We start from the raw sequence: 14,908 nt of genomic DNA, 5'->3' as shown, positions 1-14,908 counted from the left end.
GGAACCACGAGCCTCCTGCAGCTCGTCTGACAGCTCTGGCGCCGAGGGAGCACCGCTGGGACGTATTTCAAGTGCAAGAAGGAACAAGCAAAAATAATTGAGGGAAGTTTGCTGTTTCCACATCCCCATGGTTACAGAATCCCAGAATCAACCAGGTTGGAAGAGCCCTCTGGGCTCACCGAGTCCAACCATTGCCCTGACACCACCATGGCAACTAGACCAGGGCACTAAGGGCCATGTCCAGGCTTTTCTTAAACCCCTCCAGAGATGGTGACTCCACCACCTCCCTGGGCAGCCCCTTCCAATGGCTAATGACCCTTGCTGAGAAGAAATGCTTCCTAATGTCCAACCTGACCCTCCCCTGGCCAAGCTTGAGGCTGTGTCTCAATCCTGTGAGCAGGATTAGAGGTTCCTGCTACAGGTTTCGTTTTCTCTTGGGCCATGTTTTTCTCCCCAAGGGTTTGGGGTTTTTCCTGCTGTTCCACTCCTCATTTCCCAACCTGACACCTTTGCGCTCGCCTTCTGCACCATGTTCCCTGCGATAAGCGCAGGACCAAGGGCTGAGACCTCCCCTCGCACAGCCACAGCGGCCCCTTGCTTCCCATAAACACCACAGAACCACAGACTGGTTTGGGTTGGAAGGGACCTTAAAGCCCATCCAGTCCCAACCCCCTGCCACGGGCAGGGACACCTTCCACCACACCAGGTTGCTCCAAGCCCCATCCAACCTGCCCTTGAACACTGCCAGGGAGGGGGCAGCCACAGCTTCTCTGGGCAACCTGGGCCAGGGTCTCACCACCCTCACAGCCAAGAATTTCCAGACACTGCATATCTGATCAGCGTTCACCAAATAACCTGCTCATCACCTTGTGGAAGACCATCACCAGCACCCCGCTGCCCCACCAGCTCGTCCTGCTCCGTGCCCGACGCCGGCAGCGGAGGGGCTGCGAGCAAACCCTGTGTGGAGAAGGAGGTGGGATGGGACAGGGAATGTTATCACCTCCTCCTGGCCTCACCTGAATCCTTAATCTCCACCTCAGGGGTAAAAATAAGCAAAAAAACAACCCCCCAGATGTCACAATTGGATTTTTTTTTAAAAGCAAAACCCACGAGCAAGTGAGAACTACAGCGAACTGCGATTCTTCTCCATCCCACCAGACTCTTCCCAGGGGTTAGTAAAGATGCTGATGGCTCAGTGAAGAGAGGTACGTTCATTAGTGTTCAGTGCCAGAAAGGTGGGAAATTGGTGTATGGGTTTTAGTCCAGAAAAAGGGCAGAGGGTAGAATAAAAAAAAATTAAAATATAATTGAAGAGAACCAAACCAGGGTATTTCCAGAGGGACTGATCCTCCGAGGACAGAGACGAGCGGTCACTGAACCTGCGCCCGAAAAGCCAGGCTGCGTCTGGGGTGGGCCAGGGGGTGGGATGGGAGAGAGAAAAATGTGATTTACCAGGAGAATCATCACCAGGATCCCCACCACGTCGGGAGGAAAAACCCTGCGCTGCTCTCCTGAAGCAGCTTTTGTGCCCAAAGAAAAATCCTCCAGGGAAAGCAAAGGTTGCCGTGCTTTGGGGACCTGGCGCCTGCTGCAGGGGCTGGCACCCGTGGGGATGTGGGGACCGTCACGGGACTGGCTGGCACTGTGAGTCCTCACCCCAAAAACCCCCCCGAGGTGTCCCAAGGGAGGCATGAAGAGGCTGAGGCTGAAAATCTCGGGTGCAGGCTCGTGCCTCGTCCAGCTCGTGCTGCGGAGTGGGCGCTTTGGGCGTCATATGGGACCTCCCCATAGACATCCCTCTCATTGACACCCACCTTGAGCTTTGCCAGGGGGTTACTAGAGCTGTTGGGCTTGGTTTGTGATGGGGACTGATAGTCACAAAGAGGAGCAGGACACTGTTATCCTTTAGAGAACCACAGAACCGTTTGGGTTGGGAAGGACCTTTAAGATCATCGAGCCCAACCCTTAACCCAGCACTGCCAAGGCCACCACTAACCCATGGCCCTCAGCACCGCATCTACACGGCTTTTGAATCCCTCCAGGGATGGGGACTCCACCACTGCCCTGGGCAGCCTGTGCCAGCGCTTGACAACCCTTTCCATGAAGACATTGTCCCTGATCTCCAATCTAAACCTCCCCTGGCACAACTTGAGGCCGGTTCCTCTCGTCCCATCGCCTGTTCCCTGGGAGAAGAGACCGACCCCCCATCACTACACCCTCCTTTCAGGCAGTTGTAGGGAGCGAGAAGGTCTCCCCTCAGCCTCCTTTTCTCCAGGCTAAACCCCCCCAGGTCCCTCAGCCGCTCCTCATCACACTTGTGCTCCAGACCCTTCCCCAGCCCCGTTGCCCTTCTCTGGACTCGCTCCAGCACCTCAAGGTCTTTCTGGAGAGAAGCAAGGCTGAATCTGGGTCACTTGAACATGGCAACAGTAGCCAGGACTGACTCACAAACCTCTCACAGAGAAGGACACAGCCTTCACTTAATCCAAGAGCTCGGCAACTGAGAGAGTAACAGGCACAGGGTGACCCCAGTTCAGCCCCTTCCTCCGAGAGATGCGGGCTCACGAGAGCAGGATCAGCCACCCGCCCTCTCCAGCAGCCTCACTCCTCCCCACAGGGGCTGAGGCACTTCGTACACGAACAGTCACCGATAAAGAGGGAGAGAAGGCCTGCCTCGGTGAGGGCACCACGTGCAGAGGGGATGGGGCCTTGGGGTTTTGCTCCAGGAAATGTTTAACACGTCGTTACGGGTAGGCAGCATAGAATCACAGGATGGTTTGGGTTGGGAGGGACCTTAAAGCCCATCCAGTTCCAACCCCCTGCCACGGGCAGGGACACCTTCCACCACACCAGGTTGCTCCAAGCCCCATCCAACCTGGCCTTGAACACTGCCAGGGAGGGGGCAGCCACAGCTGCTCTGGGCAACCTGGGCCAGGCTCTCACCACCCTCACAGCCAAGAATTTCTTCCTCACATCTCATCTCAATCTCCCCTCTTGCAGTTTAAAACCGTTCCCCCTCGTCCTGTCACTCCATGTCCTTGTAAAAAGCCCCTCTCCAGCTTTCCTGTAGCCCCTTCAGGTACTGGAAGGTGCTAGAAGGTCTCCCCGGAGCCTTCTCTTCTCAGAATCACAAAACACACTCTGTTTTCCTCTCTCAGTTTTGTGCCTTTGTGGATATTTTTTGTAAATGCTTAAATTCAGAACAGCACCCACAGGGATAAAAGATGACTAATAACATCTACAAATTACTAGTTGTGGTGGAGCCAAGAGCTCCAAGCAACCCCAGCAGTGTCGCTCTGGCACTTACGGACACTCTTGACCCTTAACAACTAACAACTTCTCTTTGGTCACCTAAAAACCACCTCAGACACCTGAATTCCTCCTCACACACCTGAATTCCTCCTCACACATCTGACCTGCTGCTCCAGGTCTGCCCCACATCACAGCACCCAGCAGACACAGACTCACTGCGCGTGGCTACGTACATTGTATGGACATGGGGGACACGATCTCTTCATCCAAATCGTCCACGTCATCGGTCATGATGAAGTGCGAAGGGTTGGGGCGTGGGGTGCCCATCCAGCTGGGGTCGATGTTAAGGGCTGAGGCGAGGGTGTGGATGCCCGGGTTGTTGACAATCTGGAAGCCGCAGAGCAGCTCGATCTGCTGCCAGCGATGCAGGCGCTCCCGCAGCGCGGCCGTCACTTCGCTCAGCGCTTGCCTGGAAGCGAGGTGCAAACAAGGGAAAACGTAAAGAATGAAGGAAAAACACACCCCAAATCACAGAACCACCGAATCACCCAGGTTGGAAGAGCCCTCTGGGATCATCGAGTCCAACCATTGCCCTGACACCACCATGGCAACTAGACCAGGGCACTAAGTGCCATGTCCAGGCTTTTCTTAAACCCCTCCAGAGATGGTGACTCCACCACCTCCCTGGGCAGCCCCTTCCAATGGCTAATGACCCTTGCTGAGAAGAAATGCTTCCTGATGTCCACCCTGACCCTCCCCTGGCCAAGCTTGAGGCTGTGTCCTCTTGTCCCAGCGCTGGTTGCCTGGGAGAAGAGGCCGACTCCCACTGCGCTACACCCTCCCTTCAGGTAGTTGTAGACTGCACTAAGGTCACCTCTGAGCCTCCTCTTCTCCAGGCTAAACACCCCCAGCTCCCTCAGCCGTTCCTCATAGGTCAGACCCTCCAGACCCTTCCCCACCTTGGTCGCCCTCCTCTGCACTCGCTCCAACACCTCAACATCTCTCTTGAAGTGCGGGGCCCACAACTGGACACAGGATTCAAGGTGCGGCCTCACCAGTGCCCAGTACAGAGGGACAATCCCTTCCCCAGACCGGCTGGCTACACTATTCCTGATAGAGGCCAGGATGCCATTGGCCTTCTTGGCCACCTGGGCACACTGCTGGCTCACGTTCAGCCGGCTGTCGATCAGCACCCCCAGGGCTCTTTCTAACCACTCTTCCCCCAGCCTGTAGCGCTGCAGGGGGTTGGTGTGGCCCAAGTGTCAGACCCGGCACTTGTTCTTGTTGAACCTCACGCCGTTGGTCTCAGTCCATCGATCCAACCTGTCCAGATCCCTCTACAGACCCTTCCTACCCTCCAGCAGACCGACACTCCCACCCAGCTTGGTGTCATCTGCACATTCACTGAGGGTGCACTCCATCCCTACGTCTAGATCATCTATAAAGATATTGAACAGCACCGGCCCCAGAACTGAGCCCTGGGGAACACCGCTGGTGACCGGCCGCCAGTTGGACTTTGCCCCATTCCCCACCACTCTCTGGGCTCGGCCATCCAGCCAGTTTTTAACCCATCGAAGAGTCCACCCATCCAAGCCCGGGGCAGCCAGTTTGTCTAGAAGGATGCTAGATTATTGATTAAAAGGAGCAAGTCCAATCCCAGGTAACTAAAGTCAAGAGAACCCAAGTTCAGCAAAATGAGACCAAGAGCACCTGTAGAGGCTACAACATGAGTGTCTAATATTGGAGGCATGAAAGAGGAGGGCAGAGATAAGGGAAGGGATTAAGTAGATACTCACTTTGCAGTTAAGATTTTATGATCAACATCATCTAGAGATGAGCTGTGAGCAACGTGAAATGTTCCAAACAGGGTGTTTCGCTTCTTTTTAATTTTTTCAGCCTGGAACATCAACAGAAAAAGGTCACAGGAAGAAGACGACCTCACGTTTCCTCCAGGACAAGAACATCCTGGATGGGCTGAGACAGAAATAGCCCCTGCAGCTGTTTGCACACATGTGAGTAGTGTGAATGGGGGTTTTATTGAAGGATGTTATTCTTCCTAACGTGGTGGGTGAGGAATTCGCCAGCAGTGAGGAAGGAGGCTGGGGGTTTTTTGCTCCTCCTTGGCCGTTCTCCTGATTTCCCAAGAGTCAGAGGGAACTGAACCAGCCACCTCATTAATAGAATCACAGAATCCCAGACTGGTTTGGGTTGGAAGGGACCTTAAAGCCCATCCAGTTCCAACTCCCTGCCACGGGCAGGGACACCTTCCACCAGACCAGGTTGCTCCCAGCCCCATCCAACGTGGCCTTGAACACTGCCAGGGAGGGGGCAGCCACAGCTTCTCTGGGCAACCTGGGCCAGGCTCTCACCACCCTCACAGCCAAGAATTTCTTCCTCACATCTCATCTCAATCTCCCCTCTTGCAGTTTAAAACCGTTCCCCCTCGTCCTGTCACTCCATGTCCTTGTCAAAAGCCCCTCTCCAGCTTTCCTGTAGCCCCTTCAGGTACTGGAAGGTGCTAGAAGGTCTCCCCAGAGCCTTCTCTTCTCCAGGCTGAACACCCCAGCTCTCTCAGCCCATCTCCAGAGCAGAGGGGTTCCAGCCCTCTGAAAATTCCCCAAACCCTTCCCTGCGGCTGCGAGGGGAAGACCCGGGACGCGACGCTGCAATTCTCACCCCTTCCTTGGCCACCAGCAGCTGCTTCTCCGCGTTCTGTTTCTTGATGTTGTAGTACTGGACCTCCACCTCGTGGGTCAGCTGGAGCCACTTCTGCAGGGCCTCGGGCGCAGCCCAGCTGCAGTGGGACTCCAGCTCCTTCTCGGCGTTCTTGAGGGCCATCCGCACCTGGGGGAGAACCGGCCGGCGGCGTTGCAGCGGTGGCAGGGCCAGGCTGCCCTCCCGCAGGGCCACCCCGCCACTGGCTGCCAACCCACCGCTTGTACGGCACCAGAAAATAGACAAAAAAGACTCCACGCAACTTCATCTTGCTCATGAGAGAAGGAAAGGTCAACAGGAGGAGAGGGGGAACCCTGGTACTGTGGGCAGGTGGGAGAGAGGAGCGCAGCAGGGCAGTGTCCGACAGAGAAGGTGCTGCTCAGTTGGCCAGAGCATAGAACCACAGAACTGTTTGGGTTGGAAAGGACCTTTGAGATCATCGAGCCCAACCGTTAACCCAGCACTGCCAAGGCCACCACTAACCCATGGCCCTCAGCACCACATCTACACGGCTTTTGAATCCCCCCAGGGATGGGGACTCCACCACTGCCCTGGGCAGCCTGTGCCAGCGCTTGACAACCACAGAATCACAGACTAGTTTGGGTTGGAAGGGACCTTAAAGCCCATCCAGTTCCAACTCCCTGCCATGGGCAGGGACACCTTCCACCAGACCAGGTTGCTCCAAGCCCCATCCAACCTGGCCTTGAACACTGCCAGGGAGGGGGCAGCCATAGCTTCTCTGGGCAACCTGGGCCAGGCTCTCACCACCCTCACAGACAACAATTTCTTCCTCAGATCTCATCTCAATCTCCCCTCTTTCAGTTTAAAACCGTTCCCCCTCGTCCTGTCACTCCATGCCCTTGTCAAAAGCCCCTCTCCAGCTTTCCTGTAGCCCCTTCAGGCACTGGAACGTGCTAGAAGGTCTCCCTGGAGCCTTCTCTTCTCCAGGCTGAACAGCCCCAGCTCTCTCAGCCTGTCTCCACAGCAGAGGGGCTCCAGCCCTCTGAGCATCTCCGTGGCCTCCTCTGGACTCGCTCCAACAGCTCCGTGTCCTTCTTCTGTTGGGCCCCAGAGCTGGACGCAGCACTGCAGGGGGGCTCTCACCAGAGCGGAGCAGAGGGGCAGAATCCCCTCCCTCGCCCTGCTGGCCACGCTGCTGGGGATGCAGCCCAGGACACCGTTGGCTTTCTGGGCTGCCAGCGCACGTTGCCGGCTCATGGTGAGCTTCTCGTCACCCATCACCCCCAAGTCCTTCTCCTCAGGGCTGCTCTCCATCCATTCTCCGCCCAGCCTGTGTTTGTGCTTGGGATTGCCCCGACCCACGTGCAGGACCTTGCCCTTGGCCTTGTTGAACTCCATGCGGTTCGCACAGGCCCAGCTCTCCAGCCTGTCCAGGTCCCTCTGGATGGTCTCTCTGCTCCTGCCTCAGCACCTCGGCTCTCGGGGAGGGTCAGCAGAGCGTGCGTCCACCCCTGACCTGGTCCACCCCTTCCCACCAACGGCATCAACTGCACATAAACCCTCCGAGATGACAGCACGCCGCACAAGTTAAAAGAAAATCAGAGTTTAGGTGAGGATATTCAGGTTGCTCATCGTTGCCTCTAGCAACCCCTGCAACGTCTGCTGCCTGCCTGCAGGTCTGCACAGCCCAGAGACTCTCCTCCCGAGGCAGAACTGCTGACAGCGCTGCGCAGGCAATCGCCTGCTCTCACTGCAGCTACGGAGCCAAGCAGAGGGAGCTTGTCAAGAGACAACTTTCACACTGGAACAAGATGAGAAAAATATTTAGACACAAAACATGTGCTGCATGGTCAGGAAAAGAAACAGCACGTCTGGAATGAGCAGTTTCTGCAGCTTTCTGGGGGACGCTCCTTCCATCCCAGCTCAGTCTCCTCCACACACCATCGGTCTGGGCTCCTCCACACACGTACTGATCTTGCTGGAGATGGGAGCGATTACAAAATTAGAAGAAAGTGGGTGACAAGTAAGTTGAAGATACCAAAACCTTACATAAACGCATTCAGTGCTAGAGACCAGCAAGAATTCACACAATCACAGAATCAATGAGGCTGGAAGAGCCCTCTGGGCTCATCGAGTCCAACCATTGCCCTGACACCACCATGGCAACTAGACCATGGCACTAAGTGCCATGTCCAGGCTTTTCTTAAACACATCCAGAGATGGTGACTCCACCACCTCCCTGGGCAGCCCCTTCCAATGGCTAATGACCCTTGCTGAGAAGAAATGCTTCCTAATGTCCAACCTGACCCTCCCCTGGCCAAGCTTGAGGCTGTGTCCTCTTGTCCTATCTCTGGTTGCCTGGGAGAAGAGGCCAATGATGGCGCCTGGATGATGTCTGGCCCATTTTCTCCTTCTGTTCTTTAGGGCCCAGGTCTCAGAAGCTCAGGGCAGTGGGAGTGTGTCTGGTGACCTGCTCGGGCTCTGCACCAGACCCTTCCCAACGCCCAGCACACGCTTCCCACAAGCACGTTTGGACCTGCCCTTGCCTGGTGCTGGTGCCTCTTCGTTTCCCACACAGCACAGCCACAAGGAGACTGAAGATGGATATGGATCAAATATGGATCTTTTCACTTAACGTGTTCTTTAACTCAGTCACATCTCACCAAGTCTGGCACAGGCGTCATTCCTAGCGAGCCAAAAGCAGCAGGTTACGCTCAGATGCTTTGAAATCCCATATTTTATCCTGGAGGACATTTCCAGTCACACAATCATAGAATGGTTTGGGTTGGAAGGGACTTTAAAGCCCATCCAGTTCCAACCCCCTGCCACGGGCAGGGACACCTTCCACCAGACCAGGTTGCTCCAAGCCCCATCCAACCTGGCCTTGAACACTGCCAGGGAGGGGGCAGCCACAGCTTCTCTGGGCAACCATCTAGAAGTCGCCAGGAGGCACCGTACAGGTCAGCTACTTCTATCACTCATGTGTCATTTAGTCTTCTTGACTATAACTTTGCCTAAATCATTGAAGAAGTCACAAATTCAGGATCACAGATGCCAAGAAGGTCCGTTTTTCCCCATCTGCTCCCACCACAGGCAGAACTCTGACCATGACCCGCAAGTGTCTGGGATTTAGGAATATGGAGAACAAGCGGGCAGGAAATCTGCCACTGGGTGTTTGGCGTAGAGGAGTGCTCAAAACACGTACAGGAACAATGTTTTTATGGAAGGGTGGAACAGAGAAGCAGTGCAGAACAGCCAAGGCCCAGTGGTTGGGATGAGCCATCACACAGCAGTGTCCAAACACAAACCCGTTGGGTTCTGCAGGGGAATCACTGCAAATAGGAGTCACTGCGTGTGTCTACATTCTCCTGTGAAGATTTCTAAGATCCCATTTTGATGACTAAGAGCAACAATTTATAAAGCCAGGATTGCCCTCGGGGTCTGCAGCCCTGGCTGGGTCCATGGTCTGGGGTAGGATGACCTAGCGAGGAGAGAACAACCCAGTATGGGACAGTCCCATCCCAGAACTGCACTGCTGCTCCATCCCCTACACCCGACTCCAGTAGGAGCTTCCAAACCCTCCAGAATCATTTTAGTGATAAGAATCAACTGGTGCAAGAGAACGTCTTGTTTTGACATTCCCTGGGACCCAAGAATATCTTAATATCGGATGAGTTTTACGGTCAGTGGGAGTGACTGGTTAATGCTCTCTGTGGTCTACAGCTCACTGGGATGGTGATCGTGTTATACTCACACAGTGTGGGTCAGGTGGGCAAAACCAATACTCACCCTGTCAGTGCATCCCTCCTGAAGGCCTCTAAGGAACAACAGAGCGGTTAGGTCACCTCTGGCTTTGGGGGTTTCTTAACAAATGTGGAGGGGGAAGAGGAATGGGTGAGCCCCTGCCTTCTCCAAAAGCCAGGAGGAGGTTGGGTACCAGGGCGCGGGGTTACAGGAGGAAGGCTACACAGCCTTAAATGGCCCACACAGGATCACAGAATCGATGAGGTTGGAAGAGCCCTCTGGGATCATCGAGTCCAACCATTGCCCTGACACCACCATGGCAACTAGACCAGGGCACTAAGTGCCATGGCCAGGCTTTTCTTAAACCCCTCCAGAGATGGGGACTCCACCACCTCCCTGGGCAGCCCCTTCCAATGGCTAATGACCCTTGCTGAGAAGAAATGCTTCCTAATGGCCAACCTGACCCTCCCGTGGCCAAGCTTGAGGCTGTGTCCTCTTGTCCTGTCGCTGGTTGCCTGGGAGAAGAGGCCGACTCCCACTCCACTACAACCTCCCTTCAGGTAGTTGTAGACTGCACTAAGGTCACCTCTGAGCCTCCTCTTCTCCAGGCTAAACCCCCCCAGCTCCCTCAGCCGTTCCTCGCAGGTCAGACCCTCCAGACCCTTCCCCAGCTTGGTCGCCCTCCTCTGGACTCGCTCCAACACCTCAACATCTTTCTTGAAGTGCGGGGCCCAGAAGTGGACCAATACAAAATGACTGAATTTCTGTGTACACAAGCATGGATGCCCCAACACGTGTCCTGGGACGGAGCTCAGTGGCTCTGGGGAGAGGCTGGATGACAAGTTAGGAGGAATGATGTTGGACCACGAGAGGAAAGCCGACAAAGGCGCCTGTGGGTGCATGGCCTGTTGGCACCCGAAGCAGGGAGGAAATTTGCTGTTCACTGAATATTTGCATACGAAGGCTGCTCTGCCCCACAGCTCCCTGGGTACCTGATGGCCAGGACACTTGTTTCCCCTTTGTCAATGGAAACCCTAGATTCTTGTCTCACTTTCCTCCCCATCCTCCATGGTGGCATAAAAGCCTGGGTACAGTCAGGCTGGGAGGACATGCCGATGGCCTGGGGATACCCAAGGCGCCTGCTTGGCTCATGCAGTTCTGGCTCCCACAATTTCAGTTTAAACTGATCTATAAATTAAAGTCAGACAAGAGCTGTCACTCAGGTGAAATGGGAAGCAGCAACCGGAATTGTGGTTTTCCACCTCTTGTTGGTTGGGACAAAGGGCAGTTGGGAGGTAAAATTCCCCAACGCTCCCTCTTTGCCCTCTGCTCCTGCAGGCGGGTGCCCTGAGCAGCGTCTTTGATTTCCATCACAGAATCACAGAATCAATGAGGTGGAAGAGCCCTCTGGGATCACTGAGTCCAACCATTGCCCTGACACCACCATGGCAACTAGACCAGGGCACTAAGTGCCATGTCCAGCCTTTTCTTAAACCCCTCCAGAGATGGTGACTCCACCACCTCCCTGGGCAGCCCCTTCCAATGCCTAATGACCCTTGCTGAGAAGAAATGCTTGGGAAGGATGTTTTTGGTTGGAAAGGATCTTTAAGACCATCAAGTCCAACCGTTTACCCAACACTGATAAGGCCACCACTAACCCACGTCCCTCAGCACCACATCCACATGGCTTTTAAATCCCTCCAGAGATGGTGACTCCACCACCTCCCTGGGCAGCCCCTTCCAATGGCTAATGACCCTTGCTGAGAAGAAATGCTTCCTAATGGCCAACCTGAACCTCCCCTGGCCAAGCTTGAGGCTGTGTCAAGCTTTTTCCTTCCTACACCTCTCTGATCCACAAGAAAACACGGCAAATGCAACTAAACTCATTCCAAATCACTCCTAAAGCCACAAATAGAGAGAAAAGAAAAAAAGAGCGAGCTTATGGCTTGGCGTGGGAGCTGGGAGCCATCAGAGGGGTGCAGCCACCCGTAGCACAGGCAGCACTGCTGTACGGGATGGGGGACGTGGAACGTGCAGCAGTGGGAGAAATTCCGGGATCTTTTCCTCCCCAAAGAGGAGTGGAAAAGCAACGGTGAAGGAGGATGATAAGCAGAACATTGCTCAGAAGGATGAAGCAGAGCGAGGAACCGCCCGCTGCTCGCGCTGGCGTGTCTCGGAGGCGAGTGCATCGAGGTGTGGCTGAGCCCTTACCTGCTCCAGCTCTTGCTCAGCGTATTTCTGCCTGCTCAGCTCGTTCTCCGTGCCCTCCCGCAGCTCTCGGAGCCGGTGTGCCTCCTGCTTGGCGATGCTGATCTCGTCCTGCAGCTTCTTCTCCAGGTGCACCTTTTCCACCTCCACGGAGCGATGCTCCTCCTGAGCCTTCTGCAGCCTGCAACACAGGGAGAGCGAGAGCCCCGGGCTGGGCACATCACACACAACCACCGAATCCATCAGGTTGGAAGAGCCCTCTGGGCTCATCGAGTCCAACCATCGCCCTGACACCACCATGGCAACTAGACCAGGGCACTAAGCGCCATGGCCAGGCTTTTCTTAAACCCCTCCAGAGATGGTGACTCCACCACCTCCCTGGGCAGCCCCTTCCAATGGCTAATGACCCTTGCTGAGAAGAAATGCTTCCTCATGTCCAACCTGACCCTCCCCTGGCCAAGCTTGAGGCTGTGTCCTCTCTTATTTGCTCAGTGTCGATGTCAACAGAGATCTGTGCCTGGAAAGTCAAGGAGAAAGTTCACCGTGCCCGAGAAGAAATTAAATTGTCAACTCCAGAGTCTCAGTTTTATTTCATTTATTAAATACTCAGTACTTATTTTCCTAATTTTCCAAAGCACATCAAGACTTCCTATAGTAAACCCCAAATTAATTTGGATTTTCACTGTTTTTACAAGATTGAAGACTTTTTCCTTTAATTAAAAACACAGGAGGGGAAGATCTGCCTGAGCAGGTATGAACACCCACATGGGACGTCTCCCTGTTCCACTTCAAAAGCCTTCAAATTCAGACATGTCTTAATTTTGCCTGGAAGTGATTTAATCATGACAGAATTAAAGCAGGAGGAATTAAAAAAGCAATAACAGATTGCTGGTACCCATCCAGGAGAGTTCAGCCGTTGGGCCTGGGAAGCCCCAGCCCTCTGAAGGACACGCGGCCACAGCCACAGCGAGGGGGTTCAGGGCTTCTGCGACATTTGCATCTCAGGGGAGCTGCACCAGTGTGAACCCAACCCTGGCACAAGCTCGGTGAAATCAAATGAGCACCAGGAGTGAACCTGGCACACGCAGGACTGCGCTGAAGGACCTTTAAGACCATCGAGCCCAACCCTTAACCCAGCACTGCCAAGGCCACCACTAACCCATGGCCCTCAGCACCACATCTACACGGCTTTTGAATCCCTCCAGGGATGGGGACTCCACCACTGCCCTGGGCAGCCTGTGCCAGCGCTTGACAACCCTTTCCATGAAGACATTGTCCCTGATCTCCAATCTAACCCTCCCCTGGTGCAACTTGAGGCCGGTTCCTCTCGTCCCATCGCTTGTTCCCTGGGAGAAGAGACCGACCCCCCCCTGCTACACCCTCCTTCCAGGCAGTTGTAGAGAGCGAGAAGGTCTCCCCTCAGCCTCCTTTTCTGCAGGCTAAACCCCCCCAGGTCCCTCAGCCGCTCCCCATCACACTTGTGCTCCAGACCCTTCCCCAGCCCCGTTGCCCTTCTCTGGACTTGCTCCAGCACCTCAAGGTCTTTCTTGTCGTGAGGGGCCCAAAACTGCACCCAGGATTCGAGGTGCGGCCTCACCAGTGCCGAGCACAGGGGGACGATCCCTGCCCTAGTCCTGCTGGCCACACTAGTGCTGATACAAGCCAGGATGCTGGTGGTCTTCTTGGCCACCTGGGCACACTGCTGGCTCATATCCAGCCGCCATCGACCAACACCCCCAGGTCCTTTTCCCCCAGGCACTTTCCAGCCCCTCTTCCCCCAGCCTGTAGCGGTGCGGGGGGTTGTTGTGCCCCAAGGGCAGGACCCGACACTTGCCCTTGTTGCCCCTCACACAGTGGCCTCGGCCCATCACTCCAGCCTGTCCAGACCCCTCTGCAGAGCCTCCTGCCCTCCAGCACATCAACACTCCCACCCAACTTGGTGTCATCTGTGAAGTCACTGAGTGTGCACTCGATCCCCTTGTCCAGATCATTGATAAAGATATTCAACAGAATTGATATTGAACAGTCATAGAATCACAGACTGGTTTGGGTTGGAAGGGACCTTAAAGCTCATCTAGTTCCAACCCCCCTGCCAGAGGCAGGGACACCTTCCCGTGTCCTGAAACCATGTGTTTCTAGAGACACAGCAATTGCCAAGTCTAAAAGCGAAAAAAAAAAAGATTTGGCAAATTTTCAGTTGAAATTAAATGAAGACGTTCACATCGTCATGAAGGTTCTGAAAAATGATGTTGCACCACCAATGAAAGAGATGAGAGTGTCAAAGGGCTTCTCCCTTGGCGAGAACCAGCCAAATGACTCAAATGAAAACTGTCTATTTTGTTAAATTATGGCAACAATTAAACCCTGGATCAAATTTTTGAGGAATGTGGTACATCCATCTCTGGTTAACTTCAGATTAAGACATGATGAGTTTCCAGGACATGTGCTTTAGCTTCTGGACTGAACACAGAATCAATGAGGTTGGAAGAGCCCTCTGGGCTCATCGAGTCCAACTACCTTCTCCCTGCCCTGCACCTCCTGCCCCACGGATCGGTGGGATCTTGGAGAAATTGCCCATCTACACTGAAGCTACCAGTGATGTTTGTGAGGTTCTCAAGGCATCGGCTTAGCCAGCAAAACCAGGAGCAGCTTACAGCAGATAGATTTTCAGTGACCAAGTAAAACCATCCATACAATGAAAAGAAAAAAAACCCCATCCTAAAACCCAGAATGGAATCATCTTAGCCAGGAAAAAGTGTATCAAGGTCATAAAATCTTCTCCCACTCAAGATCATCAACATCCAAACTGGAGAGCAAACCAATGGAGTGATGTGTGGGAGAGACAGATGAGAGGGTCAGTGAGGTCTGGCTCCGGGTGTGCGGTGCCTGGGCTGGAAGGGGCAAATAACACATCTCGGGAGGGCACTGCTGGGCTCCCCGAGTGGCCCCCGCTCAGCCTGCACCAGCTGGGGACTGACAGAAAGCTGGAGAGGGGCTTTTTGCAAGGGCCTGGAGTGACAGGACGAGG

The 14,908-nt window shown here is 54.5% G+C and overlaps 1 protein-coding gene across 11 annotated transcripts in view; it reads right to left on the bottom strand.

Moving 5' to 3' along the window:
- STIM1 (stromal interaction molecule 1) overlaps positions 1 to 14,908 on the bottom strand; it is a 98,910-nt gene that overhangs the window by 14,093 nt on the left and 69,909 nt on the right. For 7 of the 11 annotated variants that reach the window (XM_068395474.1, XM_068395479.1, XM_068395475.1 and 4 more), the window contains 5 exons: positions 11,884 to 12,061; positions 5,929 to 6,096; positions 5,049 to 5,149; positions 3,486 to 3,721; positions 1,324 to 1,404 (listed from right to left, as the gene is read on the bottom strand). In XM_068395474.1, coding sequence (XP_068251575.1) covers positions 1,324 to 1,404; positions 3,486 to 3,721; positions 5,049 to 5,149; positions 5,929 to 6,096; positions 11,884 to 12,061 — 764 coding nt within the window. The remainder of the gene's footprint in view (positions 1 to 1,323; positions 1,405 to 3,485; positions 3,722 to 5,048; positions 5,150 to 5,928; positions 6,097 to 11,883; positions 12,062 to 14,908) is intronic. The other 4 variants (XM_068395476.1, XM_068395480.1, XM_068395481.1 and 1 more) reach the window with 1 other exon arrangement.

The sequence above is a fragment of the Nyctibius grandis genome, chromosome 2 (assembly GCF_013368605.1).
Source record: "Nyctibius grandis isolate bNycGra1 chromosome 2, bNycGra1.pri, whole genome shotgun sequence".
Classification (NCBI taxonomy): Eukaryota; Metazoa; Chordata; class Aves; order Nyctibiiformes; family Nyctibiidae; genus Nyctibius; species Nyctibius grandis.
Note: the sequence above shows the minus strand (reverse complement) of the source record. Positions and strands in the feature narration are given on the sequence as shown.